General features: G+C 50.1%; 1 protein-coding gene across 1 annotated transcript in view; it reads right to left on the bottom strand.

The window, feature by feature from the left end:
- The window catches only part of LOC119094156 (SPARC-related modular calcium-binding protein 1), a gene marked incomplete at its 3' end in the record, with an annotated part of 50,076 nt that extends 29,864 nt beyond the window's left edge, over positions 1 to 20,212 (bottom strand). Inside the window, exon 1 of the mRNA XM_037217231.1 lies at positions 19,634 to 20,212. Within this exon, the coding sequence (XP_037073126.1) occupies positions 19,634 to 19,759 (126 nt within the window). The remainder of the gene's footprint in view (positions 1 to 19,633) is intronic.
- Positions 20,213 to 20,575: the final 363 nt, after the last annotated feature.

Below are 20,575 nucleotides of genomic sequence, written 5' to 3'. Positions count from 1 at the left end.
ATATTTCGAGCCAGAAATGTTACGCTCGCGGTGTTGATCGAAGGAGGAGAATGTCGTGAACACAGTCGACCCCAGAAACGACAAATATTCGGCAGTGGCTGCCAGTAGTCGAAGGGCGACCGAGAAACAAGGCAATTTATGCCACGCAGGCCGCGTCTTGAAAACAAAGATAGTCTAGCATGCGGAAGAAAATATATGGCCATGTAAAAGAAAAGATGGGTACACAACAAACAAGTCACGCAGTCGTTTGTTTTAACATCAATCCAGACTTCGCGCGATTGTGCTCACAGATGACCGCTGGCCACCATTGCCAAACCACTCTGAAGTGCCGTAGAGTACGGTAAAGAGTCTTTACGGTAACATTCGCCGGTGTTGTGTGAAGAAATGTATTACCATGGAGGCATAATATCTTTGTATGTAGGCCTGATTTTATGTTTTGCATGGTGTGCTGTATTTTTTCGTCTTGTTCGTCACCAAAATTTGCTGTCCAACAACAGTTTTTGGCACCAAGCGTTGCGGGAATATATACATTTATGTCGCCGACCATATCCACCAAGTCGGCAGGTTCGACCACCGCTGGAGGCCAGCAGTAGTCAGCGGCTGTTATTGGAGCACCAGAATGACACCTTCTGGCATGGCAACACGGCGAACAGGTGCTCACTGTAGTTAAATACGGAGATACCACGCCAATAACGATGCTTATCCCGTTCCATAACAAAGACATGGCTTGATATAAGAAATAAGAAAAAAGACCTTAAGCCCCTGTTTTTTGGCATTATGAGTTCGAAGTTTTATAAAAATTGTTAAATCAACGAGGGAGTTTCAACCCATAACGCATGTATATATATATATATATATATATATATGTATATATATATGTATATATATGTATATATATACATATGTATATATATATATACATATATATATATATATATATATATATATATATGATGTAAACTTCTCATTTAAGGCAAGACAATTCAACTCGGATGATAAAATTACAAACGATCGCCGGTTACACCCATCGCAGCTATCGATTAAACAAATCTATAGCATCTCATCTGCTTGATTGCGGTTTCTCCTTGCGACCGTCTGAAGATGCATAGTTGCGTCGATCGGAGAATAAATGATTGGAGAAAACAGCTTAATATCATGACACTTTCTTGTGCGAGATGTGTGAAGGCGCTCATTTTTGTCGTGCAGTGAGCACCATAATGCTCATCGAGTTCGCACAACAGCAAAACCATGCAGGGCGCGCTTGCGTTGAACTGCACGCTCTGGCCTGTCGAGTGGCGCTGCACAGGTCATTTAATGGCGTGTGACACAGTGGTGCGCTAATGGGATGCTGTTGAGTCATTGCGGTTTTGACGATGACATTGAACTATTTTTATTGACAGTAACGGCCGACCGCGTGCAACAATCGGATCCGTGCAGAGTAGCCATGGCCAAACGCTGATAGCTCGGGCGGTCGAATGTAACGGCACACCGGCAGCACGGGACGTCAGGGTGGCCCGGTTCATAACGCGCCCACGCTATGCGGGTTCATGCAGGCAACTGACGGGGGCGGGGTTAGGGGGGGGGACACAGCTGACTGTCACGGCATCAAACGACGGACGAGGTGCGGTGGAGTGTGCTGCCACTGGGCTGGTGCTGCCCCCCCCCCCCCCCTCCCCGGAACTGACGCCGCCACTGCCTTTGCCCTGATGAACCGCCGACGAGGTCAATCAGTCATGAGCCACCATGGAGTTCACTGGGCCTGAGCAACCAGAGATTACCGACAGGCGCAGTGTCTTGCCGTGAAGTGCGGTGTAGTGGGATGCAGTGCAGTGCAGTGTAAAGCAGTGCAGTGCTGTAGTACTTAACACCGTGCCGTCCTTCGGGCTCGGCAAAGGTCGGCCCCGCGACAGTGTCAGGTACGCCGGTGCAATGAACACAGAGCTGGCGTTGTGGCGGACCTGACCTGAAGCCCGCCCTTATCATTGCACGACACGTGCCCGCCCTGCGCGAGACAGTGACCGGAGACGAGGATACTCAACTGAATTATTGGTTCTGCGAAAACAACTGTGCATACACAATCCGAGAAATAAACAACACAGAACCTGAGTCATGGAAGAGTAATGATAGCTGATGACAACATCGAGCAGAAATGTTTATCCTAGTCCTTGCCGCGATCCGTTTGATGTTCCAGTTAGTATCAAGGCAATCAGACCCATCAACGGAATATTAGTTTACGTTCGCACTCAGAATTATAGGTATATACAATGTGCATAGTCTGTGGTGAGAAACCGGTTAAACGCATGTCACCGCCGAAGATTATATCGTTAGAGATGTATACGACAGGGTGACCCTTCATGGCATTCTCGCCTAGAATCTATGATTTTCCGGCACCAATATTGACCAGTGAACAGAGTTATTATGCATCAAATTTGTTCGCAATTTCCGACAAATTCTGACCACCCCACGGTTAACGGTTTTCATGTTTTGACGTTTTGGATCACTTTGACACGTGCTGTCACCTCTGGGGCAGGTTGAGTCACATCGTTCGTGTTACAAGTGACAGTAAATGAAGATGCATTCGAGGTATATATCGACATAACTCCTTGGGTTATTCGGCACTGTCAAGAAGCCACACGGGAACAAAAACTGTGCCCACTTTGCTCGCAGTTATACATTTGGTTTATAGATGGCAGCACCGACGCCGCAGTAAATGGGCACAGGCACTCAGGATTAACACGCGCCCGGGTGGCCGGTTGGACACCCTTCGCTCGGGTGGGGGGGGGGAGGGGCAGTTTGACCCTTCCCCCCTGAGATCTTAGGAACTAAGACGGCTAGAAACAACAAATTCACAGTGTGACTTGGCCTGTGCGTGAACTCACTTAAGTCAAAGTTTGAGCCTCTAAGGTCATTATCTTCGGGTCAAATAAGGTCAAACAAGGTCAAACTGCAAGTTGGTCTTCGGGGTATTCTCAGAACCCAGATATCTGTTCTAAGAAAAAGGTCACATGCTCATTCAAGGTCAGTGGCCTTGTTTGACCTTTCAAAAGTCATGGCGACCAAAATAATAGAAGACTGCTTAAAGTTTTGCATTTGAATAAGCAACAAAACTAAATTAGACAGCATGCTCCTAAAAACGAAATGCCGACCTGGGTCATCTTAGGTCAGTGACCTGTTTTGACCTAGAAAAGCCCGCGAAAGATGTCTGATGTAGTTCGTGTCATCAATAGATTCGAAATGAGCACCAGAAGCTACCCCACACAGCAAGCCCAAGACTAATAACACAGGTTGTTCTTGACCCCGGTCTAACCTTTATATCTGACTCTAGGTCAATGGAATTTGGTCATTCAATTGCTGTGTTGCCTAAGAAAGTATCTCAAAGATGTATGGCTTCGTCTAACACTCCGTTGTTCCATCAGATTGAATGATTCCCTTGAAATTGACTTCGCTGAATCCATGGGCCAACTTTGACCTGCCGTACGTCAGCGACATGACATGGTATGTCCAATTTGTTGGTACCACACGCTTTGCTATTCAGTTATCTAAAGCCATGCAAAACTTGGGGCTACTCGGAAAAAAATCGGAAAAAGTCCTGGGGGAGGGGCAGTTTGACCCCCTCCCGAGCGCGTGTTAATTCGCGTAGCATGCCTACAAAGATATCGCAGAAAGACGTTTGACACACAGCCCACTATACAGTTGATCAGGCGGGCAGCCAGGCTTCAGTGGTGGGTAGAGGATAGAGCGATGCTCTTGGCGAATTAGGCGCCTATCTTTATCCCCATCCAGAGTCCAAGGACTGGTGTAGGGGTCTCTGGTCCCCGGGCCGGGGACCCCGCTTTTCCCGCTTGGTTGCGCCTTTGAAGATGGCACATCGGTAAAGGTTATCAAAGAATAGCACCAAAGATGGGTGATCGCCTGACTTACAGATATAACGACGGTACCAGTGCACCCATGTATCTATGGCGGAAGATGACAGCCGCACTAGTGCGCTTGGTTGCCTGCAGTTCACCGATTCCACAAGATAGGTGTGTACCCATCATGTGGACGCTTGGAAGGTATCGCTTGCGTAGTTAATCAAAACATTAGGCTTATCCGCATGCCTGCGCAATTTGCGTCGATGTGCGGTAGCTAGCTGGCTCAGTGTCCTGAACGAGAATCTAGTTTTAAGTCTCGGCGGAATTTTCGTCTGATCTCGCAGTCTTGGCACGGCCGCTGTTCAGTTTCCGGTCCGCGCGGACCGGCGCGTCGGTGGAATTTATCTTACGGATGAGCGTATTAGGTCCACCTGTGCACACTTTGTGTGCAAAGTTTAGCAAAAATAATATGTCTCCGTGAGCTTTGTTAACTCTACGCTATTTGTTGCTACTTTTTTCTGCTGAGATCAGCTTTACAAAATAAGACGACCACGTTTATCAGGTTTGCCAAACTACGCTTTAGCGGATCAAACTCGAGAAACAATGAGTGTTAATCCTACAAATCAACATCCTACAAATCAGCACATTTTGTATATCAGCCCCTTCTGCTGGCATAGAGAAGCTGAAGGAACAAAATAGTACAAAGAAGATTCATTATCATTTCAACAAGCATCTTTAAAATATAAATTCACCCACATCTATTGCTACCCAAGCCGCATGGCTTCAAAGAGGGGCTCGTTTTGCCGTATACGCTGCATATTTTCGAAATGACCTTGGGGTTAAATAAGGGCAAAAGGCCAAACTCCCCATTGGTGTCCAAAGTGTTCCCAGATCTCCTCACGCAACCGGCGTGAACCTAGATACATGGTCGAAGCAAAAGGTAGATGACATTTATTCAACGTTAGTGGCCCTTTTTAACCTTCAAAATGTCAAAGCGACCGAACAATTACGACACTGATGCTATCTTCCTATTCAAATAGGCATCAATGATTGCGCTAGGTGGTATGTTCTTTAAGGACAATGTTGACCTCGCTCAGTGACCTAATACGACATTTAAAAAGTTTATGGAATATGTCTGTCACTGTCCCTGTCGTTGATAAGTTCGAAATGAGCACCAAAAACTGCTATATGAAGAAAGCACTCGAGCAAAAAAGCAGGTTAGTTTTGGCCGCGGTCTGACCTTAAGACCCGATTCTAGGTCAATGCAATTTGTTGTAATTATAAATAAGTCGGTATATTGCCTAAGAAACTGTTTCAGATGTGTATGTCTTCGTCCGACACGCCGTTGACGCATCAAATTGGACGACTCCCTAGAAATGGCCCTCGCTGACAGCCAAGGCCTGGCTTTGACCTACCATAGGTCAGCGAACTTGCAACGTAGATCTGATTTTTTTATACCAAAACGTTTGCTTTTCAACTACCTACAGCTATGCAAAGCATACTCCTTCACGACACAATCATCGAGCTGAAGCTGCCAAGTGAGTAAGTAAAGGAACTTAAGAGGGCGTCGACACTTGTATGTGGTTTTGAACTGAAATAGCCATTTTGGAAAGCATTCGGTGCGGTTCGCAACCCCGCTCTTCTTAAGACCTCAGCCTTTTTAGTTCCTGAGCTGCACGCCTGCGAAGATGTGCAGACTATTCTGATGCCATTCAGGCATGCATGACGCTATCGCAACATGATTCAAATCCTGCTTGCCCATGGGCCATGCGGCGTTCAAGGCCAAGAAGAATATTATCGTCGAGTCGCTCAAGTCAGGCATCCGTGGGCACACTTTCCAAATACACCGGACGTCAATTGGCTCTCAAACAGTGGTGAGCAAATCGCCGATCACGTTTTGTGCAGCCCAATGTGGGAAATTAGACATGATTGCCAGTTATTGTGGAATGAGACTTGTAACTTAGTAGCTCAAGAATAATGCTATAACAGAATATACAAACACAAGCCAACTTCTTAACTTGATAGAGTCATCTTTGCAATAGCACCACGAGGAGCCAAAACACGAGCACAACACGACGCTCGATTCAACGAACGCTTCCAGCACGGCCACCACCATCTCTAGGCGAGTTGAAGTACATGCTAGTGATACGGTGGCAATTTCGCAAGGCTAATTTGGCAGAACTTTAAGTCATACAAATGTTCCATGACTCCATCAAACGCTGACGGGGGAGGAGCATATTTACTAGATGAAGAAATTGTGCTGTCTAGAGCAGTCTTTTTTTCTTAAACGTATGCTAATAGTTATAAGTGAGCTTATTGCATCATGTCTGATGCTTGCTTCAATGACTTCGGATGTGGAGCGTTCGTTCCCAGTAAAAGGACCTCAGATGCTCGGCCGAGGGTTGGGGATTCTGAAGCCCAGTGACCAGATTTACCGTATTACCGTGTTCGAAATTTTAGCATACACTCTCTGAACAATGGATGAGGATCAAGGTAAACATCGAGCTGTCCACACATTACAGCACATTAAACAATCCTGGTAGTGCGTCTGATCAGTTTCATCATGTGTTGTGCAGAAGTTACCTGTTTATGACGTCACTCAAAAACCGATGAATGTCTTTTACCCATCGGGCAACGCCTTAGTCATGCCTTCCCGTGCTCATTTGCTGCTGCGCCGGTGCTGCCACCAATGGACAAATCGCTCAATTACGAACAAAACCAAGCCGTTTTCGTCCTCGCTGCAGAAGTCCACATATGACAAAATGTGGAATCATATACAACGTCTAAGTAGCGATGACTTTTCAATTTTTGTTGGGACCGAACATTCAATCTCGTCGTGTCATTTCCTCACAAAAATGTGAAAATAGGTCACCCCAGTTTGCGTGTACAGTGCAGAGCTACTACATTTTTTACGCAAGGAACCGCTTTGCTCGTTTTAAAATGCAAGCCGCCCAGATGCCATGGCTACATAACTATAATCGTACATGCGCTCTGTGAGTACTTCGACCTGACCAGTGAAAAGGCGTTACAGGATCAGGAAATATATAAGAAATCATATATTTGCTGGCACGTGACTGGCGGTCCAGACCAGTCGGCTCGCATGTGTCGGATGCATTCGCCTTCAGCCCCCACCAGCAAGAGCGTTTAGTCAGCCGGAGGTCAGAAACATCAGGACCGCGCACTTCACGCCGTCTGCTCGTGCTCCAAACCACGTCTTGCGCTTTGCAGCGGGCTTGACCGATTTCGTTCGACTTCCGATCGATCGCACCGTCTTGTCCACAGCACCCTCCCATGCGCGGGTACAATGGTGGGCCTGCGAGCAGGGTTGCTGCCTCTGACCCGGCAGCATCTCAGTGTTCGCGGCTTCAGTGCAGTGGTGAGTCAGCGAGGGGTTCGGCCCGTCCCTCCCACTCGGCGAGATCCGGCGCCCGGTCTCCGCGCGGTTGCTGCGGCCGCCGGCGCCGCCGCCCGGCGCCGCGGCCGCGCGCGGGCCGGACGCCGGTATGCGCCGCTCGCCGGCCCGTCTCCACGCCAGGCGAGCGGCCGAGTTCCTGCACGCGCCACCGACGGGCCGGTCGCGCCACCGGAGAGCGCGGGCCAACGCCGCACCGCCGCGCGCACAGCGACGTGCAGAGCTTCGCTGAACGCGCGCCCCGCGTTGGGACGGCACGTCTCGCGGTGGGACGGCACATCCCGCGGTGGGAAGGCACATCCCGGGGTGGGACAGTGGTCCCGCGATGGGATGGCGCAACTCGCGATGAGCTCGCACACTTCGCGGTGGGATGGTGCACCTCGCGATGGGACCGCGCACCTCGCGGTGGAACGCGCGCCCCGCAGAGAACCCATTTCCTGCCAGGGTGGGAGGCAGGCGACGCTGTAATGAGTACGTCGTAAACCCTCCATGGCAGGGAGACAGAGCCGGCGCACCGGCACGGCACCCATGCGCCGTTCGATGTCAGTCGAGCCGGGTGCTGAGCCGGCTCCGGGTTCGTCGACAACCGGTCCATCGAGGCTCGGGAACGAAGACTCCGGTCCCTGACATTTATCCACGCCAGTGCACCATACGTAAGCACGGACGCCTTCATATCGGTGTGTATGGCAGGCCTCCGTCCTATGCGGGTGGATCAGGCATTATATTAAAGCCTGTACCAACGACGCTTCGTTTAACGAGTGACGCCCATACTAGCGTGCTTTTCAACCGCTAAATGTGAATTAACTGGCGCCAGAGCCCTAAATCTCGATGATCTATATCCAGGGGCGGCGGATTAGGAGGGTCAGCGAGTGCAGGTCCTCTCCTAACTCGGGCAATATTAGCAGTAAGCCTTATGTCGATGCTTGTGAAGAAAAGCAGGTAAACCACATTTGCCGCATCCCACCTCCCGAGGTTTCGTCGGCATCGTCTGCATCCTCTCTCTAGTGAATCATCTGTGAAAGCCAGGCATTGGAAATTAAGTTACGTCACACGCATGCAACAATATGAGACTAGTTCTGCTGCTTTCATGAATCACATTTCCTCCAAGGACGGACTCCGCCTAAGCCCAATGTTTGTTTTGCTTGCTGTTCCTAAATCATTTACGTCAGCACCACAAACTTTGTGACTTGTCATGGAATCAATATACACGCGATGCGCCAACAATTTAGGGGAGTGTGTCGCACCTATTGGCAATTTCCCCAGCTGTTCTTTTTTGGGAACAAATCTGGTGTGCAAGGGTTATGTCATAACATTTTGCGGCTCACTTCTGTTTTCTTTGGGGGTAGTATAAAGATCATAGACTCATTGATGCAGTCATACACATCATCAGCATAGGGTACATACACAATTTCGTAGCAGAGACACACTCAGGTACTGAAATATGGTGAAACACACTGGCGAGTTATTTGTCTTTTTTTGCTTTGCACATGTCATCAGCGTATGTTGAAATCGCCGGAAATCATCTGTACGTTTCAAAACATCGATTAGGGCAGAACAATCAGCTGTTCAATTAAACCATAGGTTCACGATGTCACATTGACTAGTCATCTAGAACCTCGTGGTGCTACATTAATCTGCTATCACCAGCTGCGACACGGCGATAGTTAAGCCCGGCCGCCACGCGCTCGTCAGCACCATCAACCTAGTACATTTATTTTACTTTGCTAGCTGAGCTGCTAGTTTGCATCTACCCGAACTCTGTTGGTAAACGTGTCACGTGCAACCACGTGCCCCTGAACACAGAGCGCGTTAAATAGGGCATAGTTTGTAACGCCGGGGATTTCTTTTGCTGCAGGGCATTTTGAGCAGCACCGTTCATTATTAGAATTGGCTCCATCTTCACTGAAATGACGTCGATTGATTTCAAGGCTCGTTCTGATATTCGCCGGATTTTGGCCAACGCCTACGGAGCCTAGAGACTAGCCCAACAATTCACCCAATGATTTTCAGTCATGACCGTTTGAAAATCTCTCTACTATTTGTGCTACGTAGGAAGTGTATTGTCACGTGGGATCATGCCACGGGCAGGACTAAAGCTGTTGTTGCCTTTTACCATGTTCACTGCTCTGAAGTCATAATGTAGTCTGCGCACTCTTGTAGTGCCTGGAATACTGGAGGCCTCGGCGTGGCCGTTGTATATTTATCTTGGTTCCTTTGAGATGTCCGATTGGCCGTCAATCATAGTTCTTGTTTATCTCACCACCAGGCAGTTCGAGTCCGGATAACAACAGTCTACTCATTGGGCTATCAGAAAAAACCAGACCGTGCGATCGAGAGCTGGGTCCGTGCTCTAAAACAACCAAACAAAAGCCAAGCAGTTCGCTTAGTGTTAGGCTATCAATCGCCTAGTACAAGACTATCGGTTCGGCCAGATACAGTCAATGAGTACTTGGGCACTGAACACTTAACCTTGCGATCTCCTTGAGATGAACAAAAAAGTCATGGGCTGCTGACTTTCGGCATTACTAGGCGAGAGGTCTTGTGTTTATAATAATCTGCATTCAGTATACCAGCAAGCATTGATCAAGCGACAATATCAAGCAGGCATTGATTGAAGCGGGTATCCCACTTTTGCAGCATATTTCCAAACACATATTTTACTAAAACCTCAGAACCAGTTATATTTAACAAAAACACTGGTAAGTGTCAATGCAGCATCAAGACATAATAAGACATATTTTGATCATTTTCTAGTCAAAATTATGACGTCAACGCTTTGTAACAGCACTACACTTCTTCCCTTTTGGCAACCCCAGAGTATATCCCGAGTCCGCGACAGCTGCAGCAGTCGCGACCACCGTCGTCATGACAACCGCCGTCGTTATGACGAAGGCAGTGTCTGCTGGGGCCGGTTGTCAGCTGTTGCGGGTTAGATGTAGAACTTTTGAGCTGTTTTGACCCATACGTTGCCGATCTGCAGGCTTAAAAGTGGCTCCTATACTGGCATGAATGACGTCAGTGCAAGTGGACGTTTATGGTCAGCACAGCGGGCGGCAAGGGCCAGTTATTGAGAAGAGCATTGGCTGAAGTTTGAACAAGTGCGTCAAGGTGTGTGGTAGTTTGTGATAGTTTATGTTGATATGATACGAGTAAAATGTATTACTTTCATGGTGGCGAACAGGGAGTCCAATGAGATTTCTCCAGCAGAAGCAGCTATTTCAAATCGAAATTGAGGTATTCAGACCGATTTCAAGAAAAGTGGGATTTCCAATCAGACTGGACGCATCTAATCTAACACAATAAGTGAAAAGTGGCATGCTTCCTTTAACCAACGATATGAACGAAGAATAGGTTTATTAACAAAAATGGACGTTTCAAGTTAGGCTCACGGACAGCCGTGGTCATGTCGGCGATTGCCATCAGTAACCACCGCTTTAAACGTCGACTAAGGTCACAACGGCCAGTGTCTGATTCATGCTGTCGTTTAAGCAGTAGCTCCTGGTAAACTATATGTCGATTGTTGTGAGAATAAGAACTCCCTACTCATTTTGTTATCTCCTTCGATCTGAACTTTCCGATGTTCGATACATAATATTTGTCATAATGCATGGCATTTAAAATTATTACCGAAAAATTGTGACGATATAATGTATAACCGTGTGTTGCCTGTGAATGTGACAGCTGCAATTTAATTCCTCTAATGTCAACATTTCATTGCATCATGCCCCATAAGCGATGCTGGTGGTAAGTGCAATGTACGCAGGCAATGTTTATATGAGCCGTCGTCAATGAGGCGTTATTATAGTTTAATTCCCATTCCAGCAATATATCACTGTGTGCACCTGCTTATTACCGGTGTTATTTTATGCTATGATACCAATAAATACAAACCTCTAAGAACCCCGCGGTGAATGGTAAGTCCGGGCGAGATGACCAGCCTGTTTTACAGTTCAGTTTAACAGATTAAAATAAATTACACCTGTCTTTGCCGGCCGCTTCTGTATAAGCGACCGCATTGCCAGGCCCGTCCTCAGTTGCCATTTGTCATGCACTGCGGCACACGCGGTGGCAATCCGCAATTAGAAGCATGACTTGACGCTCGGACCAAATGGATAGGGCGGCATTCACCGGCTGGGCGTTCCAGCACCCAGCACGACTCCTGCCAGACGGCAACAGGTGCCCGCCAGGGCATTCGAACTGCAGACAGTCAACCATGTGTTACGTAACGCTGCTTGGGAATTTGTTCACCCCTTCCCCATGCAACACACCGTTACGCCAGGCCTACGTGCGCCGCTTCAATAACGCCGGGTAACACCTAGATTTGTATACGTGAGAGAACCCCAGAACAACTGTGAACATAGAACGCACCACCACTATAAGTCAACGAAAGCGAATGAAGAATGCTACCGTGGGACATCGTCAGATACATGTGTTCGCTCGACTCACGAGGCCAAGGGGTGTATCCATCACGCTTGGCCAAGGTCACAAAGCTGCCCTTCGGATCACCATGCATCTCAAAGCTAAACTGCCTTTGTTACAGCATTAATCTAGGGGTTTTCCGCATATTTTTCTGTGGGTCGGCGGATGACCAGTGGCCTTGGATTGACGAACCTGATTTGGCCTCGTTTGACCCACTCTGGCTACCAGTCTTCAGATGGCGCTTCAGGTGGGCAACAGTAGAGGAATTCTCCTTACGTGGAAAACTGTGAAACAAGCAGCACATGCAACCATCCTCCCGCATTCTTTGGGATTAGGTCATATTTACTAAGCGGAGTTAACGGAAACAGCAATCATCTTGGCTACCCAAAATGCGCTTGAGACATCCTTCACAGGGGGTTCAGTGTTACGAACCAGATCTTTGCTTGCAAGCTAGCAGCTTGTGCAGTCATTGTCGGCTAAGAGCGGTGAGTGCAGTTTCGCACTGACGCAAATTGTAACACCGTCGTGGAGCCTGCTCGGCAGGAAAGCACGATCGAAATACGTCATGGTCCGGCTGATCCGTCCGAGATTGCCAGCTTCCGTTCGTGACTCCGCCAAGGCGAATCACATTCCGCATCGCGAACTGAATGACTCATGTCCGTCGCGCTGAGAGTTGAAACCACAACACGCCAACAGCTGACCTCTGAAAATTGTTTGTTCCATGTCGAAGACTTCCGCAGCCTGCACATTTGCCTCACCACTTACATGTAGATCTCAAAGAGTGAGCACAGCCTTCTTCTCCTTGCAGTGGGAACCGTGGTTAGTGAGATAGTCCAGCTCTTTCGCCCTACCTACTCACTTCTGCGAGATGCTTTGCATGATGTATCGCATGATATCTCATCGTTTCTCACAGGTTGGTAGCGAGGATTTTACGTTGGTTAGCTGACGCATACCAAATTTTCTTAGATCCAGCATTCGCCTCCTGGAAACGTGACATGACCTAAGGTCATCGTAAACGTCACCTCGCCCCCTGCCCCCCCCCCCCCCCCCGGCCCGCACGGCCGTTGCCTGTAACGTCCCGCCGCCGCCGCCGACCGCGCAGCCCCCGCCGCCGCCGTGACGACTCCAGTGCTGGCCATCTCGGGCTGCGCGGCCGAGTGTCGCTGCGACCGCCGTACGTCGTCACGCGAGACGTGACGCCATGTGACGCGGCGCTGGGCCGCCGTGTGGCGCGCGCCACTGGCGCCAGACTTCAACAGAGGGCGCGCCGCCGCCGCCAGCGAGCCACCACTATTTACAATGCGGGATGACCTCAACGCCAGAGCGCCGGCCGAAGCTTTAATGAGGCGGAGAATCAAACAAGATAAGGCAGGCCAGCCGGCCGTAGCCCGTGCGATGAGCGAGGTGCGGGTCGGGTCACTGTCTGGCAACGACTAATCGGCACCGTGCGGGCCAGTCAGGTCACCGTCTGGCGGCTGCCAATCAACACCGTGCATGTCAGGTCACCGTCTGTAGGCGGCCAATCGGCGCTGTGTGGGTCAGGCCATCGTCTGGCGGCAGCCAAGGGTCGTGGTACGAGCTAGGCCATCTTTTGCGGCCGGCGAGTACGACGACGGTTTCGCGTGCACGCCCGGAAAGGCTGGACCCTGTCAGTCAGCTGCCGTTGGACCACTGGGCCAGCTGGACGGGCACGGAGGCCCAGCTGGCGGCCCTCAGCTCACGGCGACGGGAGCCGAAGGCTGTGGGGCGTGCGCCCGTTAGCGGTGCCGTGCTATAAAAAGGCGCGAGCGAGTGGCGCAGAACAGCCACAGACAGCTGATTGGCAGGGATACGACCGGGTTTTTCTGTGACGTACACTGCCACCTCAGCTCAGAGAGCATATTATTAATACCCCGTGGAGGCCGACGCTGATGCTGAGACGTAGTGAAAGTCTTGATAAACACAAACTGACTTAGGATGATAAGCCTTGAGACTCGAAAGTGACAGGCTGAACAACACGTTTCTCTAAATGATTGATTCCAAACGGTTTCCTTGGGTGGCTTTCAGGTTTAAAGTGCCTGCTAATCATCCTGAACCCGCTACCCAAGTTGTCTTACCCAGACCAAGAGAAAGCTCTACCTCCATCCCCTTTTGCCAGACACCCCCGAGGAGGTTTTCGCAAGCCGAACAATTATGTGACACGGCCCATACGGGTCAGGGTTAGCCCCCGACAGTTGAACTCAGTTACACTGCGTGGTAGTTTGCACTGAGCCTCGAGTGGAAAGGCCTGAGCTCTCATGCAACGCATTATTTTTTTAGCCATACCGCAGTCCATACCCAAGCCTATTTCAAATATGGCAAGGAACATGGTGTTGGCAATGGGACTAATGTAAGCCACGACACAAAACTCTCCAAGATACGCCAGCAAAATCCGAATCGACAAGCGGAATTTAAACAGCAGATAATCGGACGGACATTACAAGCTAACACCAGTGAAGCCAGTTTACAAACGTTGCTATTTGAGCGGCACAAGTGTTCTAACCTTGTGGTTGTGATTCCTGGTATCTTCATGGCCAGCAAAACTGCCATGGCTGGTATGTGGGTTCGTCCACAGCAAGAAAACCTCGGCCGTCTCTTAACAAAACTTCACAGCTAAGAAGTCATGAACTAACGAGCCTTGCCTAGGGCGCCGCTTTGCGTACTTTTGGTGGTCGTACTCGCCCAGCTCCAACGATTCAACGTGTTGAGCGTAAAGCGCACGGCGCGGTATGAAAGAATAGCCTGACAAATTAGAACTATACCATGATTTGGGAGCTATTCTGGCGAGAATAAGCGATCAACGCCATACCGGGAAGCAACGGGTAAACAACGTTATGGAGCAGGCAGTGGTGCTAGTGACTAAACACGACGTTTTGTCGTTTGCAGTCTCGACTCGTAACCATGAACACAGCTTGAAACGTCGGGTTTTGCAATCGTCATCGCTTGCCTAATAACGTCCTCTAACTAGACCATGAACACAGCCTTGAACGTCAAGTTTTGTCAATCACCATCGCTTGCCTAATAACGTCGGTTAACTGGTGTCTTCTGGTATCCTGAAGGCCGATTGTTGTCAGCATAAGACCTCCCAACTCGCAAGGGTAGAATTACTGTCGGATTCCAAATATTTGTGTGTTTGTTGAAAGTGTCGCCTCTATCGGTGCCCACTTGCTAATCGTGGATTGGTGGCCAGTCGGCAAATCGCCGTTTCTACTGGGCTGAGCTCGTTTCTTGCCCACCGGCCCGAATTATCGGTATATCACAGCGATTATGACGACATTTCCAAGTAGTGCCTTTGGATTTATCAGATAAGCGTGCAAACGAAAATCGGCTTCAGCTCAATTGTGGCAAGGGGAATGTGCAGGCACGCAGTTCTACAAAACGCTCGTTCGTCACAAATGTTCTACAAAACGTCAGCAAGCGGAAGCTAGGTGTTCAGTGTGAAAACTTTCCAGCCCAAGATGACATGGTCTTTGCCTTCCCCTCCCCCTATGAGCCGTCTTTGATCCAGTGCCTTCGCATTGATGTTTGACAGGTCACAAACGGGACATGTTGCATCACCCGGGATGAGCTACAACACTATGCTTGTTGCCCCTGCCGGCGAAGTCCATGCAGTCCCTCGACAAGTTCCAATATTCGTGCGCGTCGAATCAAGCTGTATCAAAACTCCGTCTTCGACCAGGCGGGTGAACAACAGCAATGGCTTGTAGATTACCACGACATATGACTCAACTAAACTGTGCAGCTCCCGTCGGAGGTAATTTTGTGAATTAAGACACTGAAAATAATAGTTTACTCTCAAAAACTCACCTTCTGGACCGTGGTTAACCTACGTCTGGCTTTCACGAAATGATAGGAAAGCATGCGCTTATGCGCGATACTGACGAGCTTCATATGCCCACAAACTATCGGCTGGTTTCCGAGATTCCATAAGTGATGCGTTCAGCCCCAGTCCCCCCCCCCCCCCAAGCCTTAATTCACATTTGGAGAGGTGGCAGCGTTTCTAGAGTATCCACCTCACAGTCCGAAGCAGCGTACATTCTGCTGGGTCACCGCTGCCTGTGACGACTATCACAGGTCTCCAGATCCCCGCCAACACCGGATCGCATCCCAAGCGACCCCGCACGCGCGCGCGCATACAAAGCAGTGGTCCGTCCGGGTTAGGTCGCATATCTGTGGCACTCCTGCACCGGGTTCAGCGGGGTCCCTTCTCCTGTCTCTATTGTGTAGGATTATCGTGAATCTGCCACGGCGCAGTCGTGAATTGTGAGTCATGAATGTCTGGCTGGCCCATACCGGGTGAGGCTGGCACCGAATACAGCTTACACCCTTCTCCTGATGTCATCAATTTACAACCTGAGTACTTACTGATGTGTGCTAGAATGTGGCTAGTCTGAATCACAAGCCTAAACGATGTTTCGCGTTTGTCCTGTCCCTTAAAAGGGAACGGCTATCAAAAAGCCGGCGGAGAACATGCGTCTCAGACAGTGCTACAACCTGTCTTACTACTACCTACTGAACCTACTGTGACCACACGCGACGGCGTCCAGTTTGAGTAATGCGGTCATTGGGCGCAGCAGTGGTTAGATGACGGACACTCGAAGAGAGCAGAGCGGGGCATGTCATCGTTGGTCTACGACACAGCGCGTGAAATGTCACAGTCCACATGACAGTTCGTTGACGAGAACGTCTCCAGCAATCCACTTCAAATCACAGCCAGCATGAGAACATGCTCATGCTATTTGGAACAAACACACAGAGAGCTTATGACTGCCGACACAAAGCGTTCGAGCCTTGGCCGAGCGCTGCGCGGCCAACGCCGTCCATCAGTCGACCTTCGCCGCGGCTAATCAAAATATGCCACATACGCCGGGGCCCATGAATCAAGCCGGCCAGGTCAACACAAGAGTCCAATCGACCCCGGTGAGCTAACCAGTGTCAGAAAACACCGGTCCAGCTGACCTGGGAACACGGATCTCTTCCAGCGAGCATCAACACACAAGGGCGGGCGAAGTCTCGGGGCCCAGCTTGCCCTCCTCTCCACCCTCTGCCCCTCCACTCTACCCAGAGTCACGCGCACAGTTCATGGTCTCTCCGACCGTTTCCATCATGCAGCCGAGGGTTTCTGATTCATATCGGATGGTTCCCCAGCTAGCCAAACAACGGCTCCCAGCTCCGTCAGGCGATCTACATGGGCCAGGCAGGCGGAGCCGCGTACTGGCGTCCACTGTCCCACGGTCCTCCGCCAGTGTAATCGTCTCCATGGTAACGGCCGTGACGCTGGCCGCCGCTGCCGTGGGGCTTTGAGAGCCGACTGGGCGTCCCGCCGTCGTCCTCCTGCAGGGTGCGCTGGCTGCCAGGCGAGTTGTAGAACATCGCCAAGGTGCCACAAGCGTGAGGAGCCCGGCAGTTAGAGCAAGATTCGAGTGTCAGATGCTGCAGGAGACCCAGTAGCGATGGGCCGGCTGTTGCCGAGAGCATTGCAATCGAAAGTTGAAAAGATAGTTGCATATATTGGCGTTATTCGGGACATATGGTGGGAGTTTGGGTTGCACGTTACGGTGTGGCGTTTGGAGTGTCTTATTTCACGATCGTTTCCGAATGGTTTAAGCGGATGGTCTCACCTCCGTGGCCGGTTCCCAAAGCCTACTAAAAGGAACGATTGGGGCCAGCGGTCGCTGGACATCCACAAGCTTACCAACATCTTGCGACGTAAGGTATTAAAGTTGTAGCTATCGTCAATTCCAAGAAGTTTGGCCACAGCTGTGGACACCACTAATACTACCAGCCGACAATGACTTTTTGTTAACTCGAAGGTATTTACCATAAGCTGCCATCACTATTTCCCATGAGCTTTGAAACAACTCGATGGTATTTGGCATAACCTGCAAGCACATCACGCCCTGTCAAAAGTCGTTTTCACAACTATGGCCGGCCAGGTGGGTTCAATCCCAACGATTGCCAGAATCGCCCCACTGAAGTATCGCTACTTCTGGTGCGCATCTCCATAGAGGTGTTAATCTCCAAGACCAAAGCCACCCATAGAATGACTGCAACGGATCGGGTGTCACGGATATGTTTTGGGGCTGCTTTTTCGATGTAGGTTAATTTTTGGAGGCTAAGGAATAGCTTAACAATATAACAGTTGTCGGTCAACGGTGGCAAAAGATAGTTGTTCCGATTAACGTAAATGAAAGATACATTAATCAAAAAGCTGATTAGACTAATGCTTCTCAAAACCATAACTTAGATAAGACAGTAGTATTAGCCTTATTCCTCGGAGAAAACCAGAAGAATGGAGATATAGTTCATTATATTATACTTAAGTATTATAGTATAGTTTATAATATTTATAGTAACTCATGGTTTTTCTCCGAGGAATAAGGCTAGTACTTCTGTCTTATCTATGTGAATTGCTAATGCACTGAACAGCTTACGTAATTTAAAACCATAACTTCTAACATATTAAGACAACTTCTTATAAGGAAAATATCACAACAACTTTTAAAACCTAGTTTTTGGGCTTCAAATATGGAATTTTTGAGAACGAGCATAATATTTCAAGTCGGACAGGCATGCTATACCACGGATTTACATCGGTAACTTTCAGTCTCATACATGGGAATGTCTCAGAAGTGAGCGCTGGACGCTTCAATGTACAGCCGCTTCCAAATGTAATCATTTCAAAGATTAACGGAAAGCCTAAGGAAGTACTGAAGTCAACGAAATAAGTGTTTAATTTGAGCAATTCTTTCATAACTTAGCTTAGCCCGAACCGTAATTTTGCCCCCCCCCCACCCCCCGACTTGAGTAAGATGGATTGGATTTCGATGTAGTGTGTCCGTCTGTGTGTCTCTCCTGTTCCGCCGCCGCAATACTTCCAGTACAAAACGCCATCTGGAACACGGTGTAATACGACAGGATACAATAGCATGACCTCCGCACCAAAATCGACACTATTTGTGGTAAGGACACTCGATTCTCTAAATCCGCCTGCACGTGTAAGTATTATGTTGCCAAACATATTTTATTCCACATGCGCTCAGAGTGGATGGCTGCCGTATAAATTACAAAAAACAGACACTTGGGCTTGCCAGCAGCATGCATATCGCTACCATGGACGGGCGGGAGCACAGTTCGACCGGAAAAGCTGCGTAAAAAAGGACAGTACTCGATTACCGAGATAGGCAGCAACTTATCATGAACGGTTGTAAAATAGACTGAAGTGTAAGTGATTGTAAAACGTGATCAAAGGTTCGACACAAGCTTAGCCAGCAAAACATGCATGGTTCTTATTACTGGTCTTCACGCTCGCCATGCAGACTGAGCAGCTGCCAGCATCAGGTATCGTGTTATTAACAATGCATGCCATTATCACAGCACCCAGCAGGTGGCATTGCATTTTTTGAAAAACTCAGAACTGAGTCGCCGAAAACATGGATTTGTAACGTGTATTGATTTGCAACATCATAGGCCTCACTACAGCTTTGCGATTAGGTTGCGTGACAAAACTGTTGCCGAGCTGAGCTTATGAACCCACCTGCGTGAGTTAAATCATTTCACGACATTGCTCGCATCTCAAGCCACATCGGGAGCCATGTCAGCCCGTAAACCGACACGAGCTTGTGCGTCGTGACCAGCGGAGGGGCTGGCGGCCAGGGCTGACTAATATTCGATGGCCACAGGAGGTCTGCTAGGCCTGGGGACTGATGACGACTGCCAGTCGGTACAAGGAACGGATGTTCGGCGCCTCCGGATAGCGCAGATTCCACCGGCACGCAGCAGCCAAGCCTAACGCGCAGGACACGACACCGACTCGTCTTCAGGCTATGTCGTGGACTCACGGATCCCGTCATTTCCGCCGGGATACAAACCGCTCTTGGAAAGAGACAGCGCTCGGCTGCGTGCAGACCCCAGCCGATTGGTGGCGACTCACCTGGGCGCTGACACCTCGGACGACAGCAAGCAGCATCAGAACCGTCGTCAGCGCTGACGGCTTGTACGCCGGCGCCAGCGCCGCCGACCGGCGCCCGTTGCCGGCCAGCACCTCACCAGGAGTCATCAGGTCACAGTTTAACGTCGCCGCTGTTCGCCGCGCCGCGGCCGACGATTGTCCGTGACCCGCCGGGCGCGTGCGTCGCTGGACCCGGCCGCCGCGGCGAGTAGTGCGCTCAGAGCGCGTAAACAGAGCGTCGGGCCCCTGCAGGCCGGCCCGGGCGCACCGGCAGCCTTGGGCCAGAGCGCCGACACAGCCCGGCGCCGCCGCCAGCACGGACGCGGCCGAAGCTCGTCTCCAGTCACGCACGCCACACCACCGCCGCCGCCCGAGCTCTGAAGTGTTTCTCGCCGTGTCGCTCTGCGGCGGCGCGCTTCCCGCGATCTCGCTTTGCTCCGGAGCGAGCTAATGCCGGCCGCCGAGGTTCCGCACGCCACTAACGTCCCCTCGAGAGCGTGCCATGCCGTGTCAGCGTGCAGCACACAGCGCGCGGCATCGGACCGTCACGCGGACGCCCCGACAGCACTCGCCCGACTGAGCAGCAGCCGCCGAGCGACCGTCTCTCCAGCGCAGTGTTTACGCCAGCCGCCGCTAGGGTCGCGGCGAGGCGCTGGTGACCCGGCGACAACACTTGGCCGGCCGCCCCGAGCGAGGTACTTTTTTGTATGGCTGGGATCTAAGCATTGATATCCGCAACCGCAATAAATGAATGAACAAATTGTCGATGTCTTTTCATGTACGGACAAATACAGGATTCCGATGAGGTCTAGCGGCGAATGGATAAGAAACAGTTAGATATCTTTGTGCGACCTGGGCCAGTCAGGTTCATGATGTGCGTGGGGGTTAATAATTGGCATTAAGTAAATAATGTGAAGACATCAG

Source organism: Pollicipes pollicipes, unplaced genomic scaffold (genome assembly GCF_011947565.3).
Source record: "Pollicipes pollicipes isolate AB1234 unplaced genomic scaffold, Ppol_2.1 Scaffold_4002;HRSCAF=4701_pilon_pilon_pilon, whole genome shotgun sequence".
Classification (NCBI taxonomy): domain Eukaryota; kingdom Metazoa; phylum Arthropoda; class Thecostraca; order Pollicipedomorpha; family Pollicipedidae; genus Pollicipes; species Pollicipes pollicipes.
This window is presented reverse-complemented; position numbering and strand designations above follow the sequence as displayed.